The following is a 24,740-nucleotide window of genomic DNA, read 5'->3' on the forward strand; positions in this document are numbered from 1 at the left end:
TGTCCACACAAAAACTTACATGAAACTGTTCATGGAGGCATTGTTTATAATAGCCCCAAAGTGGAACCAAACCAAGTGTCCATCAACTAAGTAAACAGAATGTGCTATATCCATACAATGCTATATTATCAATAAAAATAAATGAAGTACAGACACATGCTACAACATGGATGAACCTGAAAGACATGCTAAGTGAGAGAAGCCAGTCACAAAAAGCCACATATTGTATGATTCTATTTATATGAAATGTCTGGAAGAGGCAAATCCATAGAGACAGAAAGCAGATTTGTGGTTGCCAGGGGCTTGGAATGGGGGGCAGAGTATGGGAGGGCCTGGGAATGATGACTAAGGGGTGTAGGGTTTCTTTTCAAGGTAATGAAAATGTTCTAAAATGTGGGGTGGATGCACAACTCTGTGAATAATTACAAGCCATTGAACTGTGCACTTTAAATGGAACAAATGTCTGATATGTGAATTATATCTCAATAAAATATATATTTTTTAAAAGCTCTTTATGTGGTTGATACCAAATGACATTCCTGTAGCAATGTGTATGCTCCCTTTACTCCAAATCTTCCCCAACATTGAGACTTTAAATTTTTTGCCAGTCTACTGGGCACAAAGCAGTCTTGTATATATACCTTTGAATTTTGTACTGTCTGTATGAATTAATCCAAAATAAACATTTAAGTATGCTAATAAATTATTGCTTTTCTATTTTCAACATGCTATTTTGGGGTTGCATATTAAGATTACATTTTTTAAAAAGGGGGTGTCACCCCAGTAGCAACGAGCACACCTCATGCCTAGATCTTGGTTCTGATACCATTCTACAATGAAAGGAACTGGGCTCCTTGGAGAAATGCTAGGCTCTAGGACCAGGGCAGGAAATACACAAGATAAGCCTGGAGGATCTGTAGTGTCAGAAAGTAAGGAAGTGCCAAACAAACAAACAAACAAACAAAAAACAAACAAGAAAACCCCACTACACAATAATGGAGCTATGTCAAAGGGACACAGGAGCCAACCGAAAGAGCACCCAATGGCCAAAGCTGAAATAACGTGAACAGCACAATAAAGTAACATTGGATGATAATCCAAATCATAAAATAAATATGCGTGAGTCTACACTGATTAAAAAAAAAAAAAGATTGAATTAATAAATAGGGAGAAGAGACCAATCTCCCTTGCGAAAGAATTCCAAACAGTTTATGTCAGTATTTTGTGAGCCCCCCATCCCTTACATGTAAGCTGCTCGGAGTGACTGCCTTTCAAAGGGACCAATATGGAAAGGGAGAAAGAAGAGGACTTTGCGGTAAGATGTGACAAATAGTAGGTAATCAAGCCAGATGATCAAGATCAACACAAACAGTGATCAATCAGGTTCACAGTATGCACCCTAGATGGGATGGATAAAATGGCACTTCCCTTGAGCTCTTCCTCTGAATGATATGCAACCCCAGTCTAATCACAAGAAAAACATCAGGCAAATCTCGATTGATGGCCATCCTATAATATACCTGGACCGGCATTCTTCAAAACTGTCAAGGTCATCCAAAACAAGTCTGAGAAACTGCCCCAACCAGGAGGAGCCTAAGACAACTCCTTATTTGTCAACATAAATGTTTGACAACATAAATGTAATATGGTACCTTGGAAGAGAAAAAGATATTAAAACTAAGGAAATCTGAATAACTATGGACTTCATACTAATGTATCCATATGGGTGAATTGTAACAAACATTTTCATACTAATTAAGATGTTAATAAAGGAAAGTGGATTATGGGGTAGATGGTAACTCCATACTAAGTGTACGTCTTGATTTTTTTGCACATCTAAAACTGTTCTAAAAAATAAAGTCTGTTCCTGTTTGTTGAAGTTTGCGAAGGCCTGGAGTTCACAAAGCAGGTCAAGTTCAGTGTTGGTAAACACCGGGCCTTCAGAGGCAGGTCTGTAGGAGCAGTGCTCACTAGACTAAATCAGCTGGGATCCCAAAGGAGGGAAAGGTGGGGTCGGGATCACTGGGGCCTGACTTTGACCTCTGGCCCATCTCAAGCACCAGGCTCAGGCACTGCAGGAAGGGGCAATGGGACTGGCTGGGACCTTGGCTGCTGCCACAGGCATTAGAAGCACCCATCTTGCTTTGCATCCACTGGTGGAGCTACCAAAAGAGGTGACATGTTCAGAGGTGACCTCATCCCAAGACCATGTCTAAACAGAATCATTTGCCTCAACTGGCTCAGATCTGGCTCTGGGTTTACCAAGAGCCATGGGCTCACTGCCCCGCCATCTCTATGTGTTTGTAGGATAAGCTAGGAAATCCCTGACTTTCGTAGTGATGCCCCGACCCTGAGAACTCGACAAGTCCATCGATGTAACAAAGCACTGATTTGTACTTCCTGGCCCAGAGGTGGTGGTCAATGTCAGTTCTTAGCATCCCGACTTGCTTCCTCCAGCGTGCTCCAAACACTGGAGTTCAACTGCTCTTAATTCCTTTGTGGAACGGAGTGATAAATGTGTAAGTAAACCATCTGAAGAATGCCAGTCTTGGGGGAGGGCCTAGTTCAGATTTGCTATTGACCCACTATCAGCATTTGCACCGAAGTGGTATCATTGGAACTCTTCAGATTCAGCCCTGAATTGGCCCCACAGGTGAACAAGGCTTTCCCACTGCAGCTCTGCTTGTAATCACAAGAGGCTAGAAGCAACTTGAACTCCCTTCCAAAAGGACTGGTTAAATAAATTAGGCTGGTGTGTGTGTGTGTGTGTGTGTGTGTGTGCGCGTGTGTGTGTGCGCGCGTGCGTGTGTGTGTGCGTGCGCGTGCGCGCACGTGTGTAATCCATCTCTGGAAGGATTACTCAAGAACTGGTAACAACAGTGGCCTCTGAGGAGGGGACTGGGGGCTAGGAGATGCAGGAGGAAACTTCACTGTAAAGACTTTTGTATCCTTTGCACTTTAAACTATGTACTATTTATGCTCAAAAGTGTTTAAGAGAACCAAAGAAAAAATAATGCACTCCTGCAGTCACAGCCGTTGGGGTTGGTTTGGGGCAATCACCAAATCACATGGGTGGGACACCGGGGCTCTAGAGCGACTGCGAGCAGAGGAGGCATCCAGCGCCAGGTCCCTCTGGCAAAGGGTGGCAGGATGGGGCGTGGCACTCAAGGCCAGAGGCATGCCAGAGCTGCAGATGCTTCAGAGGATGAATTGATGGGGCGAGAAGACAGAGATGACTAGAAAATCTCCTAGGACCCCACCCTCCACCTATGCAAAAGGACCGTTTCAAATCTGTGATTGAGACAGCACAGGGTAGTAGTTAAGGGGCCAGGATCTGGCTCAGCTCCCTGACGTCCACCCCAGTCCTGCCACTTGCCAACTGGGTGAGGTCTTTAGCAGTTTACTCCTCTCTGAGCCTCTAAAGAGCAAGTGACGACTTACCTCACGCAGGTAAGCCTTTCACGGGAGCTATACATGCGTTTATGTCATCGTAGATCCTACTACGCATCAAGAAATTACTTGTGCTCCTAAATTTAGTAACTGGAACACTTCCATTTAACCCTGGCATTTGCTAAAATTATCCATGAAGTGGGACAAGAAGAAATTATAGGAGGTAGGGGGCGGAGAAGAGCAGCAAGGAAAGTGTGTGTGCGTGAGCGCCTCCTCGTGGCTGGGACATGAAAGGGCGGTGTCCGGAATCAACATTGCAGTCATTTGCTGTCCTTCCCAGGCCGACCTGGACCAGTGCCCCGAGGACCCAGCCTGGGCCCTCACCAGGAGCGAGGTCGACAGCTGCTCTTTCTACCACTGTCCCTCATACTGAACTCCAGCCCTTCACACCCCAGGCCCAGTGCTTGGGACACTGCCTGACACAAAGAGGGCTCCCGATATGACATTATGAAAGAACTAAAAATAAATGACCAGTTTGGGAAGAAAGCAGCTCTGGAGATGGATGGTGGTGGTGGTTACACAACAATGTAAACGTACTTAATGCCACAAAACAGTACATTTAAAAATGGTTAAAATGGCAAATTTTATGTATCTTTTACAATTAAAAAATGGAGGTCTAATGTCATCTTCACTTCCTCTTAGTTCTCCTCCAAACCCCCGCTGCTCCTTGGGAATCTCCTTATCAGATCTGTTCTCTAATTAGTAAAAGGGCTCCAAAGTCCCTCCCGGTCCTCTCCTCTCTCTACGCCCCCTTCCAGCTGGTTTCGCCGGGCCCTCGGCCCTGAACACCGCAGTACCGGGCCCACCCCGAAGCTGCTGACGCCCAGCTCGGCAGTCCTGAGCCCAAGCAGCCCGCTCACCCCTCAGAGAATACAGGGAGAGCCGAGTGCCCTCCCGCCCCACCTGCTCCCCGCTCCCCGGCCCTCAGGCCCCATAACAGCACCTTCCTTAGATGCTCGTCTCCCTTGTAAGTGTGACCCATTCTTTCCATCCTCCCCTCACCCCAACTTCCAATCCATCAGGCCCCGTGCTGCCCCTACTCTGAACCCTGGGCCACCCACTTCCCTCTCCCCACCGCCCACCTTGCTGTCTCGTCCGGCCGCGGTGGCTGCCTCCCTGGCCCGCCCCTGCTCTCCCAGCAAGATCTTCCTTACGGGGCCACCGTCATCTTCACAAGTCATGTCTGACCATTACTCGCCTGCCTCAGACCCTCCCAAACTCCTCAGTGCTCTGGGGATGATGTCCATGCTCCTCACCCTGGGTCACAAGGCTCCTGGTCATCGGCTGCTGGGCCACCCCTATGCTGGAGGGAAGGTCCCTCCGTCACCAGCCAGCCAGACAGGCCTTCGCCTAGCCATTTCCTCTGCCTGAAAGCTCTTCCTGACCGTCATGTGCTGCTGCTTCTCCTTTCCAACTTGGCCTACCTGTCACCTCCTCTGAAAGGCCTTCTTACCCCCGACATCTAAAGAGGCCCTGGTCACTTCTGCTCATCCCTTGATTCTTTGGAAAGTGCGGTCACATTGCCATCTCCCCAGCTAGAGCCACGAGGGCAGGGGTTTGTCTGCCTTGCTCATGAAGGGGTTCCCAGCTCCCAGGACAGGCCTGGCACAGAGTAAGGGCTGTGCAGCAGCAAGCAGTGAAAACCAAATCCACAGGAACCCACCGCCTCCAAACAGCGTGCGATTTGGAGAGCTGCCAACAGGGAGAGTGACGGAAACAGGTGGAATCTGTGGAGGCGGAAGGCAGGGTGACGAACTGCGCGGTCTGTCGAGGGGAGGAGAAGGCCCAGCTAAACGGGGACCGTGACCAGCACTCCCTCGGACTTGGGGCCCAGGTGTGTGCAGAGTTTGACCCTCAGAGGCAGAGCCCATCCCTTCATTGCTGTCCCCCAACTCACACACTGTGCTTCGTGTGAAAAACAATCCTGCGACTCACCTTGAAGGAGGGGAGGAAAATAGTATGAAAGTCACCAAAATATATTAAAACAGCTGTTTCCTTCTCTCTCGGCACTGGTCTCCCTTCCCAGTGCCCCCTGCCCGCCACCCACCATGGCCTTTCAGAGAAAAAGACACCCAGGGCAGGAAGACGGAGGTGGCCCGGCTGCAGCCCAGGGCCTGATCTGGGACGGCGCCTCCAGCCCGGGAGTGAGGGCCGCTAACAGTCTCTACAAGCTCGACGCCACTGTCGACGAGGGGGCCGCTGGGTGGCCGGAGGTGCAGGAGGGTCAGGCAGGACACAGCGGACCGTCGGGCCTTGCCACAGGGACAGAAAACAGAAGAGAAATGAACAGAGTGAAGAGAGGGAAAATCAGAGCAGTTAAGGTGGGACGGGGGGCAGAGGAGTGAGGGGAGGAAGCTGGCAGGGTGAGGGGCCGAGGGAGCCCCTCCAGGTGACACCCGTTCCGGGGGACCAGGAAGACGAGGAGCTGGGCTTTGAGGCAGCAGACGCTGCTGAGAGGGAGGGGAGGGGACGTAGGAGAGGAAAAGGGCACTTGGCACTTGGAAGAGGTAGAAAAGTGGGCCCTGCCAAGGCCACGGTCAGAGAGGACAGAACAGAGGACATGAGAGAAGGGAAAGTCCCAGAGCGGCAAGGCCAGGCCACAGCGACCATCTTGACTCAGAAAAATGGGGTGAATCCCCAAAGCTCGGGCTGGGCCTGAACGCCTGAGGGAGACCAGCAGTGCCATCCAGCGGGGGAAGCCCTCACTGAAGCCTGATGGGGCCGGGAGCCTGGAGGGGCCTGCGCCCCGCCCGCGGGCTAGGTCCTGCGGCCCAGTCTTTTGAACACGCTCACAGTGCCCGCATGGTCCATCTGGGCACCAAGGCCCTCGCTGGAGCTGCTCCCCCGGGGCCCCAGAGTCCTCTTAATGGTGACCTTGACCTCGGCCGAAGACTTACTCTTGGTGCTCGTGACCTGGCTGTCCTGGGCCTCAGGCACAAGGGCAGCCTTGCCCAGTCTCTGGATGATGCTGACTTTGGACAGGGCCTCGATCCTCGGGCGGGCGGAAGGGCGGGTGGAAAGGGCCAGGCGCCGGAGTGTCGGGGTATCAGCTGTTGTCATTGCTGAGCTTGTGGCTTTGGCTTTGACAGTCAGGGCTGGCTGGGGACTGGCCTTGGCTGGGCCCTGGCCTAGCTTCTTCAGGACCCCAGCATACTGCAGGACAGAGCTGCTGCTGTCATTGTCGCTGTCCCAAGCCAGATCCTCATCCATCTCCGGGGTGGCCCCCAGGCGGCTGAAGACTCCCGTGGGCTGTGGAAGTCAGAGACCGGACAAGTGAATCATTTAGTCACTCAACACATATTCATGGAGCGCTGCCTCATGTGCCTGGCCTCTTGGAGCTCACAGCTGGAAGAACACCCATCGGTGACACCCCAGATAGTGGCCACGACAGGGGAAGTCTGAAGAGCTGGGGGGAGCACAGAGGAGGCCCCTGGCCTTGCACGTTCAGGAAAGGCTCGCTGGAGAAGGCACATCTGAAATGAGATCTGAGAGCTGGCCGGAAGTGGGTCTAATAAGGAGGGAGGTGCGCCACGCAGAGGGAAGACCACTGGCTAAGGTCTACAAGTGAACAGGAGCGAAAAGAAAAGACAAACACGTCATTCACTCAGCACATAATTTCTGAGTCCTGACTCTGTGCCTGGCCCTGTGCTGGGTGGTGCTGGGGACAGAGCTGTGACAGGCCTGGTCCTGCCCTCAGGGGGCTCACAGTCCAGTGGGGAAGACAGGCCTGGCATTGGAAATGACACAAGCAGTTCTCTACGAGACCAATGCATTCTAGGGGCGGGGGCGGGCAGTGCTGAAGAGCAGACACAGAGGATCCTCGTCTCCTCTTGGAGCTCAGGGACGTTTTCCAAGGCTCCAGCATCTCTGCCAGGCCCTCAAGTTTGAACCAGCAGAGAGCGAGCGGGCTGAGTCCCCAAGGCAAGAACAAGAATCACTGGAGCACTCGCTGTGTACCAAGCTCTTGACATGGCTGCATCTTCAAGCCACATGTCCTGAGTGTTGTTATGCTCATGATAAGATCCTAGGAAGTGGGAAGAGGCCAGAGTGGGTGAGCCCTGGCGGCGCGGGAAACACAGAGGCAGGAAACACAGCTGGGGAGCTCCACCAGTTAATGAAAGGTGACGTTTACCAGGTGCTCATCACGCACGACACACCCAGCACCATGCAGGTGCATCTCACCTAACCCTCACAGCCACCCTATGAGGTGGGTGCCATACAGATGAGGAAACCAAGGTACCAAGGGCTTACTCAAGTGACACGGCCAAGGCCAGGCAGCCAGGCGGCAGGCCCAGGCTGTATGCTTCTAACCACACACCACGTCTGGGGCCTGAGGGACTGTGAGCCACAGCAAGAAGAGTGGGCTTCAGCCTAAGCACAGTGGAAAGCCTCTGAAGGGCTTCTGGTGAGGGGCAGGTGGCCCATCCTGTGGGTGGCACGTACTGCTGCTATGGTGGAGGGGCTAGCGGGGGTCACGGTAGCTGCACAGGGACCAGTTAGGAGGCCACACGGTATGCAGACAGGAAGAGGTGACAGAGCAGGCAACACAGATGGTGCCAATGGAATAATGATCACCTAGAATGGGCGTGATGGGGTGTCCCTGAGATGCGCCCCAGGAGAGGAGTTACTTTGGGGGAAGATGCTGAGGACAGTTTGGGACATGGTGGTGGGAGGGGTCCAAGGAGGCATCCAGGAGTCAGCCAGACCGCCGAGGCTGGACATGGGAGAGGCTAGCAGCAGACAGACAGGAAGCCACCAGGGCAAAGAACTGAGGCTGGAAAGGTAAGTGAGACGTGGGAAGCGTCCGGAACGACACCCGGGGAAGACAAGACTTTGAGAGCTCCCAGTGGCTTTCCCGTTTCCAACTCACTTTGTTCCCTGTCGTCGTGTCTGCCTTGGTCTCGGCGCCGAGGCGGTCGAACACGGATGTCCTGTGGAGACCTGGGAAGAGAGTGAGGCTGTCAGCCAGCACCTGCTGAGTGGCCCCTGTGGGCCCAGGCCTGGCTGAGCACTGTGCAGACGAGGGAGGGGACAATGTGGCCAGCCCAGACCTCAGGCAGCGCTGGTACAAGCAGGCACAGGCTGGGCCCAGTTCGGTTTTGTGTCTACACTGTTGGCTAACACTGACCTTCAACCACACGCTTCTGGCTAGTGTCAAATGTGGGAAGGACCAACTAAAACTGACACTTGTTCCTTGCACCTTCGTACAAGTTTATGAATTATGTGCGGGAAGAGTTCTTAATCCTTATTCACGCCTCCTACTCTTTTTTGGAGTCATGGTCTCTGAATCTGAGGAATGGCAGGTAATGAGTCCGCTCCCTAAGTAACAAACTAGCCATCAACAGAACGCTTACTATATTATGATATATAACTACTACGGAAATAGGAACCATTCATAAGAATGAAGTGCAGTCGTCCATTGACACCCAAGGGAGATCAGTTCCAGGATCCCCCGCAGATAAGAAAATCCAAAATGCTCAAGCCCCTCATATAAAACGGTGTAGTATTTGCACATAACTTGTATTTGCATGGCAGCTACAGGAGGGTTCAACTCACACCACTTCATTCATGTGGGTTCAGCATAGTGCTTGGCAGCATGGCAAATTCAAGTTTTTAGAACTTTCCGGCATTTTTCCCCCAAATGCTTTCAATCTGCGGGTGGTTGAATCCGTAGATGCAAAACCCGTGGATACGGAGAACCAAATATAGATGGACACGCACTAATGTGAAAAGGTATTAATAAAAAAGTTATAGAACAGGGGGTGGCTCCATAGTGTAGTAGTCAGTACGTCTGCTTTACACGCAGAAGGTCCAGGGTTTGCGCCCCAGGTGGAGCCACGGACCATACCCCCGGTACACCAGGCCCTGGGTGCGCGCCGTGAGCGTGTGGGAGGACCCACCCGTCTTCAGAGATCCAGTTCTTAAGGGGAAACAGCAACATCCATAGGTTAGGGGTGGAAGTGGGGGGTGAGGGAGGAATTAAAGAGGGGGAAATTATAAAAAACAGAACAAACAAAAAAACAAAGTGTAATTGACCCTGTTTTCCAGAAAGAAAAGCTGCTTAATCTTAGTTATGTATCTCCATGATACATGACTTTTACCAAAGGCACAGAAGCTCTAGAAGGGAGAATGTTATTGTCTTGGCTATAGAACCAAATATAGATGGACACGCACTAATGTGAAAAGGTATTAATAAAAAAGTTATAGAACAGGGGGTGGCTCCATAGTGTAGTAGTCAGTACGTCTGCTTTACACGCAGAAGGTCCAGGGTTTGCGCCCCAGGTGGAGCCACGGACCATACCCCCGGTACACCAGGCCCTGGGTGCGCGCCGTGAGCGTGTGGGAGGACCCACCCGTCTTCAGAGATCCAGTTCTTAAGGGGAAACAGCAACATCCATAGGTTAGGGGTGGAAGTGGGCAGGGGGGGAATTAAAGAGGAGAAAAAAAGTTATAGAAAATACCTACAGGATGATGCTATATGTTTTAAAAGACGCCCATATATATATATATAGACTTATATGTAGATACATTTAAGTCCATGGATGCTGGTTGGACAGGTTAACAACAGGCATGGAACACGGGAGGGAGGGGAGTCTGTTTTTATTGTATGTGCTTCTGCAACATCTAGATGTTTTTCCACGAAAACATGTACAATATTCTAATATTCTACAGAGCATCATCTCCATCCTACCACATACACACCCAGCTGTGGACTGAATTTCAACCAGACCCCTCTGGCTCATGATGATGGTTCCCACTTTTTGAGCATCTCTCCTCAGTCAGGCAAAGCCATCATCAAGTCCATGGCCCCGCCCTCCAGGGAAGGGTACCAGCTGAGGGACTGAGGAAGCCTGCAGCACTGACCGCAAGGCAAGAGGGCAGAGGTGGTGTCCTGTCAACCGCTTCTACAGCAATCATCGCTGGCCCCTTGGTCCCATTAGGGCCTGCTCCTTGGGCATCACCAGTGGCACATGACCAGCCCTGCACTACGCAGTCAAAGAGAAACGACAGTCTCTGCACTAAACCTCCGGGCCAGCTGGTACCTTTTGCAGCCTGCTGCTGCTCCAGGATCTTTCGCGTCCGGGGAGTGGTGCCTTTGGGCATGTTGATGATGTATTTCCCCTCCATCTCGGCAGTGACCCTGCGTCGCTTGGTGGGAACAGCCAGGCTCTCCTCCTCCCGGCGGGCCAGGACTGCTGGGGAGGGAGTGGAGGTGAGCGCCTTCCAGGATGGAATGTTCTCCAGGGCAGGGACTGGACGCCCTGTAGAGGGCACATGTGCCCTTTATCTCCACGCGTCCGCATGACTGGAATCCCTTATCTTCCCAACCACCCGTCATCCCTGACTCTGCATCACCGAGAAACTCAGGTCTGGGCCAGACTGGGCGCAGAAGGCGCTCAGAACCCCCAGGGGGCAGCTGGCCTCCCTGGAGCTCTGAGGCTCGGTCTCTGCCCCTTGCAGGCTCAGCTCCCAGTCCAGCCAGATTCCCATCAGATGAAGGTGGGACGCAGGTTCTAGAGCGCCATCTAGCAGTAGCTGCACAGGTGTGCTCACTTTTCCAATCAAAAACCGATCAAAATGCATACTTACAATTTGTGCAGAAGGCAACTGTAAGTTCATTTTTTAAAAAAGAATCCCCCCAAACGCGTCAAGGGATAAGAGTGTCAGTCCTTCCAGGCTCACCATCTTTTCAATACTTTAGAAATTAATTGTAACTTTTCTGTTCGCGGCACACAAATCAAAAAGCCAGACGGGGGTAAGGCACTCCCAAACACACGGCAAGGGAGCACGCGTGAAGTAGGTGGACAGGGTGCCATAGGGCCAGGGGTCAGATAATGAAGCCCCCTCACTGGGCCTCAGTATCCCCTTGTACCAAGATCATTGTTTCGGAAATGGATCCAACAAAGGCAGGAGAGACTGGACCGCCTATAGCCAACAATGCTGCAGTGTACGCTAAAACTTTAGGAGACTAATCTCCTGTTACATGTTCTTACCACAAAAAAAAACAAAATAAGAAAGCCTGAACCAGGCACAGAGTGAGCACCTTAGGGCGCCCGTGCTTAAATGCACCGGCTCAGTGCGTGATCGTCCTCTGGGCAGGGCACTACCCGTCCCATTCCAGACATGGAAAATGAGGCCCACGGAGGTGCTGTGACCAAGTCCAAAACTCTGGGCACCAAAAGCACTTGAGACACTGGGACCGTGACCCCCAAAACGTCTGCCAGCCCGCATTCACCCCTAGCCCAAGTCCCCTCACCCGCGGCCTTGGCACTCTTGGCTGCCATCTTGTTGGACACGGTGACAGAGATCTTGGAAGCGCTGGTGTCTGGCCGCCTCGGGGGAGTGCCCGGTGGGGAGTCGCGGTGCAGGCTGTTGGCGATCATTCGGGAAGCGGCTGCGGGGAGAGAGGAGAGTCCAGTGGCATGGGCCCTGGGAGATGGCCGGGCTCGGGACTGAATGGGGAAGAGGCAGCCAGAGTCACTCGAAGCTGTGCTGTCCCCGTGTGAGTATGCTTGGGAGTGGGCCCATCCCTCCCTGCCCTGGGGTCCTCTCCTGAGGCTCAAGACCAGGCTGGCTCCCACCAAACCTCACCCAGCAGTTACCCAGCCCTGTGCTGACCTCGTCCCTCCCCTCTCGGCTCCACTTCAGCCAAGCTGTTCTCTGGGTCTTCCCCACCCAGCAAGAATGTGTGCTGTCCCCTCGGCCTGGCATGCAGTTCCCCGAAGACCAACAGGCTCAGGTGTCCTCTCAGATGGCACCTCCTCAGAGACAGCTTTCCAGAGCACCCCGTCGCCCTCTACCCCCTTACCCTATGCTGCACTTTTCCTTCACAGCCCTTATTACTCCTTGACAGTAAATTACACTTATTTGTTTACTGGTGGACTCTCCCTCCAGCACGCAAGCTCCATGAGGAGACACTGCCTGTTTACTGCCGTATCCCCACACGTTTCTGGCACTTCACAAGTCCTCGACAGACATCTACTGAAAAGATGAACACTATCACCAAACATCCTAACGTCCCTACTGGACAGGCTTATGGCCGACCCACTTTATGGACACAGGAACTGGGACTCAGGGGGAAGGCCACTCGGTCAGGGCCCTGGGCAGTGTGGGTCTGGCTCCAGCTGGGCTGGGCTGGGCTAAACAAAGCAGTGGCCTCCCTCTGGGGACGGGGGGACAGTCTGGTGACCCCTGCAGAGTAGAGGGATGTCCTAGGGTGCAAGGCAGGAGGGAGTTGCAGCTCACCAACTAGAGGGCCAGCCCTAGCGTGGGAAGGAGATGTAATCGGGGTGCAGCCGCTGCTAGCCTCAGGGGGTGGGTTTCAAGAGCTCTTGGGGAAGCCCTGTGGGGTGGGGCAATCTCCACGCCGCTTCTGCTTGGTCAAGTCCCAGTAACACCCCCATCACCCATGGCGTTCTGATCTTGGCACTCTGTCCTCCCCAGCCTCCAAGAGTCCTCCCTTTTCCTGCTACGTGCGCTCCCAAAGCCTCCTGAAGTCCCCGTAATGACCCCACATGGCATTATAAACGCAAACTGCCTGGCTGGCTTTTTTAAATAACTACGGCACCAAGAAAAAGACCTCGAGCCTACACAGACCACTTAACTAAAGGCAAGCTCCCACATACCCAGAACCCAGAACCCAGGCCAGGAGCTGGAGCATTACAGGCACCCGGGTGGCCAGGAGGGACCCTTCCCAATCGGACCTCGCCCCTCCCCACTCCCAGGAAGAGAGGGTCAGGTTTCAGGCCTGCTCACTCCCCTCTTAATGATTTGGCATGTCCCCTTCCACAAGTTTCCCAGGATGTTTCCTCAGAGGGTCTTAAACCAAACGGGAGTTTCATGAGCGCTGGTTGTCTACACCCGGCTGTGCAGGACCTGGGCCAGGAGGGCTCCTGCTCACCGCCCGGCTAAGGGCACTGTCACTGGCATGTTCCGCTGAAAAAGGCCAGCAGGTGACAGGGCCCCGCCCTTCGCAGTGTACACAGAGGGAAAGGCCCCGCTTAAAGGGATCAGGGATACCATGTTTTATCATGACGGGTAAACAGCAAACACCGCTGGGTGGGGGGAAACACCTCTGTCCCTGCTCTGCTGAATTTGAGCAGCAGTGAGGCTGCCAGAGGACAAAGAACTGGTCTTCTCACCACCGACACAGACACCCACACAGACACCGACACCGACACGCACATCCGCTATCATGACAGCACCGGGCGGCCGCAGCAGCAACGCTGCTCTGGGGCGCTCCTCCCCAATTTCCCTCCTTTGTTTCCCCTTCTCGTCTTACTTGCCTATTTTCTCCGCTAGTGTTTTTGTTAGTTTTAATTTTTAAATTTTATTTTAAACTATTTAAGACATTCAGAATGGTACAAAAAGCAAATACTACCTGATACCATTTACACGGACTCGAAAGACCAGCAAGACTCATCCACGCGGTTAGGAATCAGGGTAGGGCGCACCCCGAGCGGGGGTAGTGGCTCTGGCCACGTTTCTGTTTCTGGATTTGGATGCTGCTGGCTGTATGGGTGACCCATTTGTGGAATGTCATCCAGCTGTACCTTTATGAACTGATCCTTTTCTGTATGTAAGCTGTGGAACCCAAATTTGCTCAGCCTCTGTGCCCTTGGCATTTGTCCTGCCCCCAAAGGCCCTGCCCACGTGACTCTGGGCTGAGCCAAGCGACTGGCTTTGGCTGATGGGACAAGAGCAAATATTACAGAAGTAGAGGCTTCAGACATAATTTGTGAAGCGGGGCCTATCCCCTGACGCTGCTTTTGGGAACCCTGCAGCCAGCGCTGTATGAACAAGCCTGGGCTAGCCTGCTGGAAACAGAGACAGATGGCTGAGTCACCCATCAGCCCGAGTGATATCAAACGAACCATCAGACACGTGAGTGAGGTCATCCTAGATCACTCAGCTGCGACGGAGCTGCCAGATGACCACCGAGACCAGCTGAGCTGGCCCAGAACAGAGCTGCCTAGCCAAGTTACAGAACCATGAGAAATAAAAGTTCATGTCTTAAATCAGTTTTGGGGTAGCTTGTTAAACAGCAAAGGCTAACTAATACACGTTAAATTTTTTAAGGTTTTTTTTTTTTAAAGGTATCATACTGCTGACATAAGTATAAAAATAGTCAGTTCTTACCATTTACAGATTCCAATTTGCAAATTCATCTATCCACTAAAATTTATTTGTAACCCCAAAATCGATATTTGTAGCACTTTTGTGGTCACTCACAGACACACCCAGAATGGCAAGAAACTTGAGTCACCCAACACGCACACGCCCAACTGAAGTCAAACAAGGCAGCGCTCTGCCTTCCTGTCTCAGCTCTCACACAGTAAACAAGTGTCCTCCTTGCGGTCTATTCAGTGCCACATCTTTCACATTTTCGTGCTTTTCGTTAGTGCCTTTGCTGTTTAAAATGGCCCCTAAGCCCGTGCTGCAGTGCAAGGACGTTGAGATACATGTGCCTTATAGAAAAAACACATGTGTTAGGTTAGCTTCATTCAGGAACGAGTCAGAGTGCTACTGGCCACAAGTTCAATGTCAATGAATCAACAATATGTATTAAATAAGGCGTCTTTCAAAGCTTCTGTATTGATCAGCTGACGAAACTGTGATCGGAGGCTTGCAGGAACCTAACCCCGGACTTCCCCTAGGAGCAGTGACTCAGTACTCACTAATTCACAGTGTTGAGAGTAACTTTCTAGAACAGGACTACCAGCAGCCCCTCACTACCCACTGCATGTTTCCTTAAGAGGAGAGGGCCTCGGATGGCTTTGCTGCCACCTCCACAGATTCCAGGTGTGTCCTCTTCCCTGCAGGAGTGTCGGAATGAAGGAAAGGAGGCCTGAGTAGATGGGACTCACCGCTAGAGGCGCCTCGGCGAACCTCGCCTGGAATGGGGCTGGGGCTGCAGGGCACTGACTCAGTGGCAGCTTTGCACATGTCCTGTAAAAAAACAGGTGCCTAGGTTACCGCGGGGACAGATGCACGAGGTGGGGAACCAGCGGACCCAAAAATCTGAGCAAAACTAAGGGTATCAGAGCTGCTAGAAAGATTTTAAAACATTTCACTCCGAACCATGAGAACGCATCAGACAAACCCAAACTGAGAGACATTTGACAAAACACCTGACCAGTACTCTTCAAAACTGTCAAGGTCATGTCTAACTGCTGTGTTGTACACCTGAAACCAACATAATATCATATGTCAACTATAATTTAAAAATAAATTTAAAAAACATATACCTCGACTAAATACAGCGAAATATTAAGACCTTAACAAAGCTGATTAGCTATAACTTGAAAAAAAACAGAACAAAACTGTCAAGGTCATCAAGAACCTGGGAAGACTATGAAACTGTCACAAATCAAGAGAGAATAAGGAGACATGATAGGTCAATGTGGTATGGCATCCTGGAACAGAAAAGATTAGTGGGAAAATGGATGAAATCCAAAATGTCTGCAGTTCAGTAACGACAGCAAACCAACACTCATTTCTTAGTTGTGACAAATGTGCCACGGCTACGTAAGATGTTAACATTAGGGGAAGCTGGGTGAAGGACACACAGAAATTTTCTGTACCATTGTTGAAGTTTTTCTAGGAATTGGAAATTGTTCCTAAATTTAAAAGTTTAAAGAAAAAGAAGTTTTGCAGTTTTACTCAGTGACAGTCTCCACGACAACTCAGATGGTGACCCTGGCTTGAGGAAGCCCTCACTGTGTGGTCTCGACCTGGATGATGGACACATGAAGGCCGTCTCTGAAATGGAGGGAAGCTACTAGCGATGACGAGAATTACACCAGCAGCCACTGTGTGGTCAAGCGGAGCACTGGAGAGCGCAGCTCTGGGGCAGGGTTCCTTTTTGGTCAGTGGAAGGAGGAGTAGACGAGTTCACATGGAGGGTGTAGACAGACAGGGCCTGGCAGGCCAAGGCAGGCACTTGGTACGTGTTAGTTACCATACGTCACTCCAGGCCTGGCACTCGATGCCACGTACACTATCAGGTAGATGGCCACAGCGACCTATGCAGCAGGCGTGTGTGAAAAGCCTGTTTCAGAGACTCAGGGAGGTGAAATCACAAGTCCAAGGTCACTGTAAGCCGGTGGCGGGGGCGGGGGGGGGGGGTTGGCAGTGATGGAACAACCATATTGTTGGCCAAGTCATCACCTGAATCTCACACAGAAGCTCCTGTCCTGGGGACAGAGAAGAATCCTGGTAATGATAATTATCATTAGTGAGAACCAATTTACAGCTAGAGAAATTAAGTAAAATAAAGCAATGGCTCAAAAAAAAGATGAGAACTAGTAATAATAATTACAGAGAGCCTTTATTGAAGCCCTACTGTTTACACTGTACTAGGGCTTTATATAACTTAATACCACCATCCTATAAAATAGGTTTGCCTATGTACATTCTACAGATGGAGAAAACAAGGCTCAGAGAGGTTAGGCAATGTGCCCAACATCACACAGCAAATGGTGCAACCAGCCTCAGAACTCAGGTTTGCTTCCAAGCTTCCTGTTGGCTCTGCCACTGCCCCCTACCTGACCCTAAACCCAGAGACAGAGGGGCGGAGCAAAGCACCCACCTGACGGTGCACCACCTTGGCATGTTTGAGGATGGCAATGATGTCGCCCACCACAGTCACGCCCAGCTCATTCATGATTTCCTTGTTGAGATCCAGCAGCATGCTCTTCTGGATCCTGCAAGGGAGGGTCAGTGCTGAGGCCGCAGGTGGGCCAGGCTGGGTGGGCCAGCCGGATCCCTGTTCCCCTGCCTCACCTCGGCCCTCCCCAGGTTCGGCTCTGTCCCCCCAGTGCTCTTACCTGTTATCCACAAACATCACTGCGTAATTGACAGCAGGCCCCGGAGGAATGCCAGCTTCCTTAAAGAACTGGATCCACTCAGAAGTGGCTGGGGGGTGGACAGGGCTCATTATTCACATTACTCTCTTTAGAGAACAGCCACAAAAACCACAGCCGCAAGCAGCAGCTCCCACAAATTAAATGCTTGTCAAATGCCAGGCCCTGGGCTGAGTGCTTCGCATGTACTGTGGAACTAAGCCCACCTCACAACCCATCGGGTTAAGCAGCACTGACTCCTCACTTTGCCAATGAGGAAACTGAGGCAGGGAGAGGCTGGGTGGCTCAGTCCCGGCCACACCGCTAACAAGCAGCAGACGTCCCCAGCCCATGAGCTCCCACACTGCCCTTCTCCTTACGGCTCTGCCCTGCCCCGGAACATGACCCGCAGTGATCACCCCCCATGCTAGGCCGATGACTGATTTGGGAGAGCCTGGACTCTGGGTTCTCTGCCCCAGTCCCCACCAGCGGGCCCAGCCCCAGAGGGTGACAGGACCCGCAGGTGGATGGAAAGAAGGATCACAGAGCTGGCCGTGGGTGTCAGCAAGCCCCTGCCTCGTCACAGGAGTGGTCCTGCCTCAGAGTAGGGCACGGAGTTGCAAGCCTAGGCATCCAACCTTGGCTCTGCCATCTCCTGGCTGAGGGGCTTTGGGCAAGTTGTTGGCCGGGGCTTCAGTTTCCTCATTTGTAAATCTGGGGTACGTACTAAGCACCTGGCACAGGCCAGGTCCTGTCCTAGGGCACTGGGGATACCACATGGCACAAGACAAAGTCCCTTCCCTCATGAAGCTGACATTCTGAGATAACAGCACCAGCGTCCCCGGGGCCCTGTGCAGACTCAATGAGAAAGTCCAAGTACAGGGCTTAAAATGATGCCTGGCCCAGAGGACGTCCTCAACCACTGTATCATCATTATTGCTACTGCTACTATCCTGCCACCACCAGGCATGGAATACAGACCGGCAGACCCCGCCCATGTTGCTTTCTTGTTTCTAAACTTCTTTCTTATTCTCTTGGTGTGACCTTCAAACTGACCCTAACCTGTCAGGCCAGGTGTGAGATAAGAGCACTGATTTCAAGTAGGACTTTTTTTTCATATTTTAGTATCTCTGAAACTAGGATCTACCTGACAAATGATGGTGTGCCAAGTTCAATTGGCAACACATTTCTTTCTTTTTCATGGCACTTAACACTACACTGACAATCCATGCTACCTGATAACAGAAAAAATCTGGTACTACTATGCCAATTTTGCTTGCTCACAGACAACTGAGGCTCAGAGCAGAGAAAGAGACATACTCCTAGCTAGACGTGGCATAGGTGGCAGTGCAGGGCTTGGGCACAGGCCGAGGGGCCATGTCTCTTCCAAAGAGACCCTTGCCCACCTCGCCACAGGCCCAACTCCCCAGATTGAGGCAGGTAAGCTCACGCCCTCAGGACTTCTACCCCAGCCCTGAGGAAAGCAGTACCTTCTTCTGCTTTGCACAGGCACTTGCCACTTGCTAAGCCACGGTGCCCTGGCTGCCATCAACCAAAAGTGGGCACCTTTGTCTAAGTATCAAAAAGCACCACATAATGATTCCCTTTATATAAAATGTCCAGAATGGGTAAATTTATAAAGATGTATAGACACAGAAGGTAGATTAGTGGTTGCCAGGGACCGGAGAGGAGGGGTGACTGTTAATGGGTATGGGGTTTTGGGAGGAAGATGAAAATGTTTTGAAATTGTGGTGATGATTGCATAATTCTCTGAATATAAAAACCACTGAATTACAGACTTTTAACAGGTGATTGTGTGAAATGTACCTCAATTAAGCTGTTCAGGAAAAAAGAGTACCACACAGGTTGGGAGCAGCTAGCTGCCTAAAACCAAGTCAAGGAACGGCAGAAGTCCCCACATCTGGGTGACACCATCATTTCATGCACAGCAAGTCCTCAAATAATGTTGTTTCATTCAGTGTCATTTTGTTACATTTTGACAAGATGCCGTATGAACTTAACTCTCGTTTATGTCAATTAGCCTGTGGTAAAACTGGTTTTATTATACACCATTCTGCTTAAAATCACAGAACCCGCTGATGACATTAAGTGAGGGCTTACAGTACTACTAAGAAGGAAAAGGTGCTGCCTATCAAACGATCATAAGCCACCAGCTGTAAGACTACCCCCATTTCAGAAATAAGATGGGCAACAATGTGAGTCTTGGCTTGCTACACACACCGGGAGACAAGCGCTAGACTGTTCACAGCAGCTTGTCTGCAGCAGCCCCAACCCAGAAACGCTGCAATGGCCACTGACAGTAGCATCAATAAACTAACAGTAGTCACTCGGGTGGTGAAATACTATACAGCAATGAAAAAGAAAGAACTACAGCTACACAGAGCCATGTAAGTGACTCTCAGACATCACGTTCAGCCAAAGGAGCCAGACACGGAAGCACGCACGGCCTAATTTCATTATATTAGTTCAAAACCAAAGTCTTTGGAATACAGATTATTTTCATTGGTGGTACAACTACGGAAAAACGTAAGGAAGGAGTACCACAAAGATAAGATAGTGGTTTATTCCATCTGGATGAAGGAAAGGGTTGTGATTGGGGTGAGGCCCTCAGGGGGCTGGCAATATTCTATTCTTGACCTAAAGGGGGATAGCTTTTTAAAAATCTTTTCATTGAATTATAAAGTACATGCCTAAGAGGACAAACAAGTGGACAGATTTTTCATAAACCAGCGAACCCATGTAACCAGCACCCAGATCAAGAAACAAAACATTTCCAAATACGGGAAGCGCCCCACCCATTCTCCCTGCATAGTCGCTTCTCCCTGCCTCGCAGGGCAACCACCACCTTCTCACAGCATCAGTTGGTTTTGCCTGTTTCTGTGCTTTATATAAATGGAATCATAAAGGACACACTCAGATGTTTGCTTTTTAGTTGGTCTTATAACCAAACATTTTTTAAATAATTCTTAAAAATTTTTAAAGCTACCAGTTAATCTCTGTGCTTTGACAATCCCAAAATAGAGCTTAAAGAGAACATGATGATAAGGCTCTTGAGAATAATAACGATAGCTAACATTTGTAGAGAACTATGCCCAAGATTTTACTTGTGATAATCTCTTTAATCCCCTTACAACATCCCAAGATGTAGGGAGAATCAGTATCTCCATTTTACAGGTGAGAAAACTGAGGCTCTGACAGGCCACGTGGAAAATCTGCTGGACTTCATAGCCCAAGTTCTTTTTTACATCTAGGCTAGTAACAGAAGGCCAAGATGCAGGGAGGAGGCGGGTAGGCCTTGGACAGGCCCCGGCCCCGCCACCACGTTCCTCAGACTACAGCTGTTCCTGCCTGTGACCCGGCCCTCCCTCCCCCATCCCGTCTCCCCACACCAAGGTCATACCTCAAAAAGGGCAGTGGGGAGAGGGGGCCCTGGAGAGAAGGCCACAGACTCACCCATAGTCACTGAGACCATTGTCGCCCTGGCCCCAATGCTGCTCCCTGGAGCCTGGAAAAGAGAACGAGGGGAGAGGGCCCATAAGTTGCCACCGGCTGAGTGTCCGTCCTTCTCTCGCTGCCTGTCCGCCAGAGGAGAGTTCCTGGACTGGGGGCTCAGAGCCCAGGAATAGCCTGGAGCAGCTGGCAGGAAGTCAGCCTGGGCCAGAGCTGCCACCACAACTATCACTTCTGCCTGAGACAAGACCTAGGGATAGCAAATGTCTACAGCTCCATTCCCACACCTCGAAAATCTCTAGCTTGAATAAGAGAGACAGAAAAAAGATACCCCCTGCCCAAGACTTTAGCCATAAATATCCATTCATTCATTCATTCGAAAACCATTTACTAAGCACCTACTATGTGGGAGGCACTGTTCTAGGAACCAGGGACACTGATATGAACAAAAACATGGAGCTTGGCACCTAGATGAGGATGGGGGAAAGGGGAAGACACAGTGAACAGATAGAATGGTTGACGATGTAGTATAGAAAGCCTTGCGTGTCATGGAGAAAACGTGGAGGGCTGGGAAGGCAAGAGCTGTAATTCTAAATGGAATAACCAGGGGAGACTTCTCTGAAGTGACATTAGAGACCCAAAGGAGGTAGACAGGAATGAGCCAGAGGATGTGTCCCAGGAGCAGACATGGCAAGTCCAGTGCCCTGAGCCGGGACTCCATCTGGCATGTCTGAGGGACAGCAAGGAGCCAGCGTGGCTGCAGTGGAGTGAGCAAGGAGAAGAATGTGGGGAGACGAGGGCAGGGAGGTGGGGCTCCAGGTCAGGAGGGGCCTCGGAGAAGAAATGAAAAAACGTTTTCACTTAGGTAACATTAGCAAGTGCTAGAAAGTTGTTCAAGACACATCAGCAGCAATGTCTCCTGGACAGTATTGGCAGGAGACATTCCTAAAAGGAAACTAAAGGAAGGAACTTTCTCTCCTGATAATTCAATGCTGACTCTGGGACCACCTGTCCCAAACTTCCCACTTAGCCCTCCTCCTCATCTCTGACCCAGCTGTCTCTTCCATCTCCTCTGCCCTCGTCCTTCACTCTGCTCCCCGCCGCCCACCCCAAACCCCAGTTTTGATCCTTCACCATCACCCCTCCTCTGCCTCCCTGACAGGGGCAGAAGGCCATCTGTCCCGTACACACAATCTGCTCCTCCTTAACCCCATTTTGATGGTATAACAGAGACAGTATAGGAGAAAGGACTCTGGAACCAGACTGCAGGGTTCAAATCTGGTTCTACCAACTTACTAGCTGTGTGGTCTTGGCAGGTTACTGCGCCAGACAGGTCTCGGTGTCCCCATCTGCAAATTGGAACGATATAAACCTTACCTTAGAGAACTGCTGTGAGGGCTACGTGGGTTTCTACATATGAAGCAGCTGAGATAGTGCCTGGTGCATAGCAACGACCCTGCGAGTCTAGGTTATCCTTAACTCTCAGGCCTCCCAGCCCAGCCTTCCCTTTAACACCCAAGGCCTTTGCCTGCCTCCCAGTTTTCACAAGGAATGTCACCTGTGCCTGGAAGGCTTATCTCCTCCTGTCCTGGCAAGCCTTTCACTCTGTTTAGCTGCCATCTGCTTTGGGAAGCTTTCCCCAAGTCCCCACATGTGAGACTCTCTCCTCTGCCGCCAGCCAGGACTTATCCTGCCCTTCACTAGCTTCCGCTGCATCTCTTATGGATGAACATGACCACAGGCATCTCTCCTCCCTGTACCTGACTCCCTAAAACCCACTTCCCCTCTTGGGTTTTACTGCTGGACAAGGTCAACTGACATCTCCCAAAGAGCGGGGCACGGAGGGGCTTCAAGATGTCAGAACATTGCACATACCAGGCCCTCACCAGGACCAGAGCCAGGCGTCCTGCTGATGCCTCACAACCCCCTCATGAGTGAGGACTATTATTAGCCTCATCTTAATCGATGAGAAAAAAAAAAAAAAAAAAAACTAATTGAGGTGTAGTCATTTGCCAAATGCCACATCTAGCAAGTGGCTTTACCGGGATTCAAAGACAAGTTCTCCCTGATTCCAGGGCCCAGGCAGGAGCTCCCATTCAATGTCCACATGACAGGCACTGAGTACATACACGCTTCAGTGACCCCTCACAACCGTGGGGGAAGAAAGTAAAAATGATCCCCAATCTCACAGATGAGTGGAAGGTCCAGGGTCACACAGCAAGTAACCGCTGGGCTAGAACTTGAACTGAAGTCAGTGCATCAGCTATGATTAATGCTGGTTGAGGGATTACTACAGGCTAGGCACTGTAGTCTGTCTTTGCAAGGTTCCACCTAATGCTTACCAGAAGCCTTTAAATACTGGTATCCTCCCACAGCTTCAGAATTTCCTGCTGGATTCAGTTTCCTCTCTCCACCATTAAAAGCCCATCTCCAACACTGACTCTCTGAACAGTGAAAATTATTAATATGGAAAAATGACCACTTCCAAAACTCGAGTAATTATAATGTACTAGATGCCCTGTGCTAAGCCCTTAGAAGGCTTGGATCCAAATCCCAATTCTACCACTTCCTAATCCTCACTCTGGGGCAAGTGGCTTAATCTTTCTGGATTTCACTTCCCTCAATTATAAAGTAAGAATGACAGGAATATCTATTGTTCAAGTGGCTAGAGGGATTAAATGAGTTCTTAAATGCCAAGCCGTTAGAACAATGCTCAGTAGGTGATGAGTACTATGTACGTGTGCATTAAATAAAATAGAAAAATCTTCAGTGAGCTAGGGGAAGGGTAGGACAGTCACTGACCTATATAAGCTATATGCAAAGCGTGAGCTGAGAACAGAGTATAAAATAACCTGAAAGGGTCCATGGGACCTGAAAACATGGAATCACACAGCATAAGTTATTCCCTTTTTTATCTCCATTTCTGTCTACAATTTAATAGACTGTTCTGATTCCATTGGATTTCGGGTTTAAGTGCTCCTTTTCATGGCCAGCCAGGCCAGTTTTCATTAAGATAGCAAATACAATTTTTCCTTCTCAAATTAAGTGGAGGAAAATGCATCAGCGGTTTTAAAGAAAATGAAAAATCTAATACTATGAGATTTGGGAAAATTGGCCAAATAGTAAGTGTCTGGATATTGATTTCCCCGATTGTCCTATTGCTGTCTTTGAGCTTCCTCCATCTCTCTATTTCAAGTCTCAGCTACACCAATGACTCTCAGAGTCATCATTATGACAGTCCCAATCTATCAAGCTCCTACTCAATACCGTGCCAGGCCCTGTGCTAAGGGCTTTACACCCACCTTTCATTAGCATCCTCACAATGACCCTATGATACTTGGACTACCAGTCCTCATTGTATAGATGAAGAAAGTGAGGTTCGGAGGGATGGAGGCACAGGCCCACTGCCACAAAGTGGAACTGAGACTTGAACTGAAATCTGTCAGCCTCCAAGTCCAACAATCAGTCACGCTCCCATACCCGCATCTTCCATGCTAAGCGCAAATATTACCATCAATACTAACAACAGTACAATAAGAGTGAGCACTGTGCCAGGCACTGAGCGAGGGACTCCAACATGCAGGAGCTGACTTCTCACTCCAATCCATAAGGAGGGAGCTATAGTCGGATTCTGACCCCCATTCTACAGAGGAGGAAACTGAGGTTCAGAGAAAGAAGTCGCTTGTCCGAGGCCGCACAGCTGCGCCGTGACTGATTCCAGAGCCCCGGAGGCCATCCATTGCCACCGTTTCCGGCCCAGTCCCACCTCCCCTACTCGTGCCTCACCTGGACCTCCAGGCCCGCGCCCACTCGCGCCACCCGCCCTCCCTCCCGGCGGCGCCAACAGTCAGACACTCCTCCTCGGCCCGGCGGCCCGCCCCGGAAGCGTCGCCCTCACCGCCGGAAGCCGGACTGACCCGCGCACCCTCCCCCACCCCGGCCTCTCTAGCCCACTGGGCCGCCACCAACGAGAGC

At 50.9% G+C, this 24,740-nt stretch overlaps 1 protein-coding gene across 4 annotated transcripts; it reads right to left on the bottom strand.

The window, feature by feature from the left end:
- Positions 1 to 28: 28 nt before the first annotated feature.
- On the bottom strand, positions 29 to 24,631 carry CUNH19orf47 (chromosome unknown C19orf47 homolog). 4 transcript variants are annotated; one of them, XM_006905405.3, is made up of 10 exons: positions 24,552 to 24,631; positions 22,062 to 22,114; positions 20,769 to 20,820; positions 17,280 to 17,367; positions 17,042 to 17,156; positions 15,318 to 15,399; positions 11,708 to 11,845; positions 10,494 to 10,646; positions 8,321 to 8,391; positions 29 to 6,699 (listed from the first exon to the last, which is right to left on the bottom strand). In XM_006905405.3, the coding sequence occupies exons 3-10, from the start codon at positions 20,785 to 20,787 to the stop codon at positions 6,208 to 6,210; spliced, it is 1,158 nt and encodes a 385-aa protein (XP_006905467.1). In that variant the 5' UTR covers positions 20,788 to 20,820; positions 22,062 to 22,114; positions 24,552 to 24,631; the 3' UTR covers positions 29 to 6,207. The 4 variants fall into 4 exon arrangements, with proteins under 4 accessions (XP_006905467.1, XP_024906417.1, XP_015450276.1 ...); XM_025050649.1 differs by lacking the exon at positions 24,552 to 24,631 and adding an exon at positions 23,108 to 24,534; XM_015594790.2 differs by lacking the exon at positions 24,552 to 24,631 and having other exon boundaries at positions 10,494 to 10,643; positions 22,062 to 22,065.
- Positions 24,632 to 24,740: the final 109 nt, after the last annotated feature.

Source organism: Pteropus alecto, unplaced genomic scaffold, assembly GCF_000325575.1.
Source record: "Pteropus alecto unplaced genomic scaffold, ASM32557v1 scaffold271, whole genome shotgun sequence".
Classification (NCBI taxonomy): Eukaryota; Metazoa; Chordata; class Mammalia; order Chiroptera; family Pteropodidae; genus Pteropus; species Pteropus alecto.

Excerpts from the sequence above, each read along its gene's own strand:
- CUNH19orf47 (XM_006905405.3), bottom strand. Across the intron at positions 15,400-17,041 it reads CCAAGGTGGTGCACCGTCAG|GACATGTGCAAAGCTGCCAC; the intron begins GTGGGTGCTTTG and ends GTTTTTTTACAG. Across the intron at positions 8,392-10,493 it reads GCAGCAGCAGGCTGCAAAAG|GTCTCCACAGGACATCCGTG; the intron begins GTACCAGCTGGC and ends CTCTCTTCCCAG.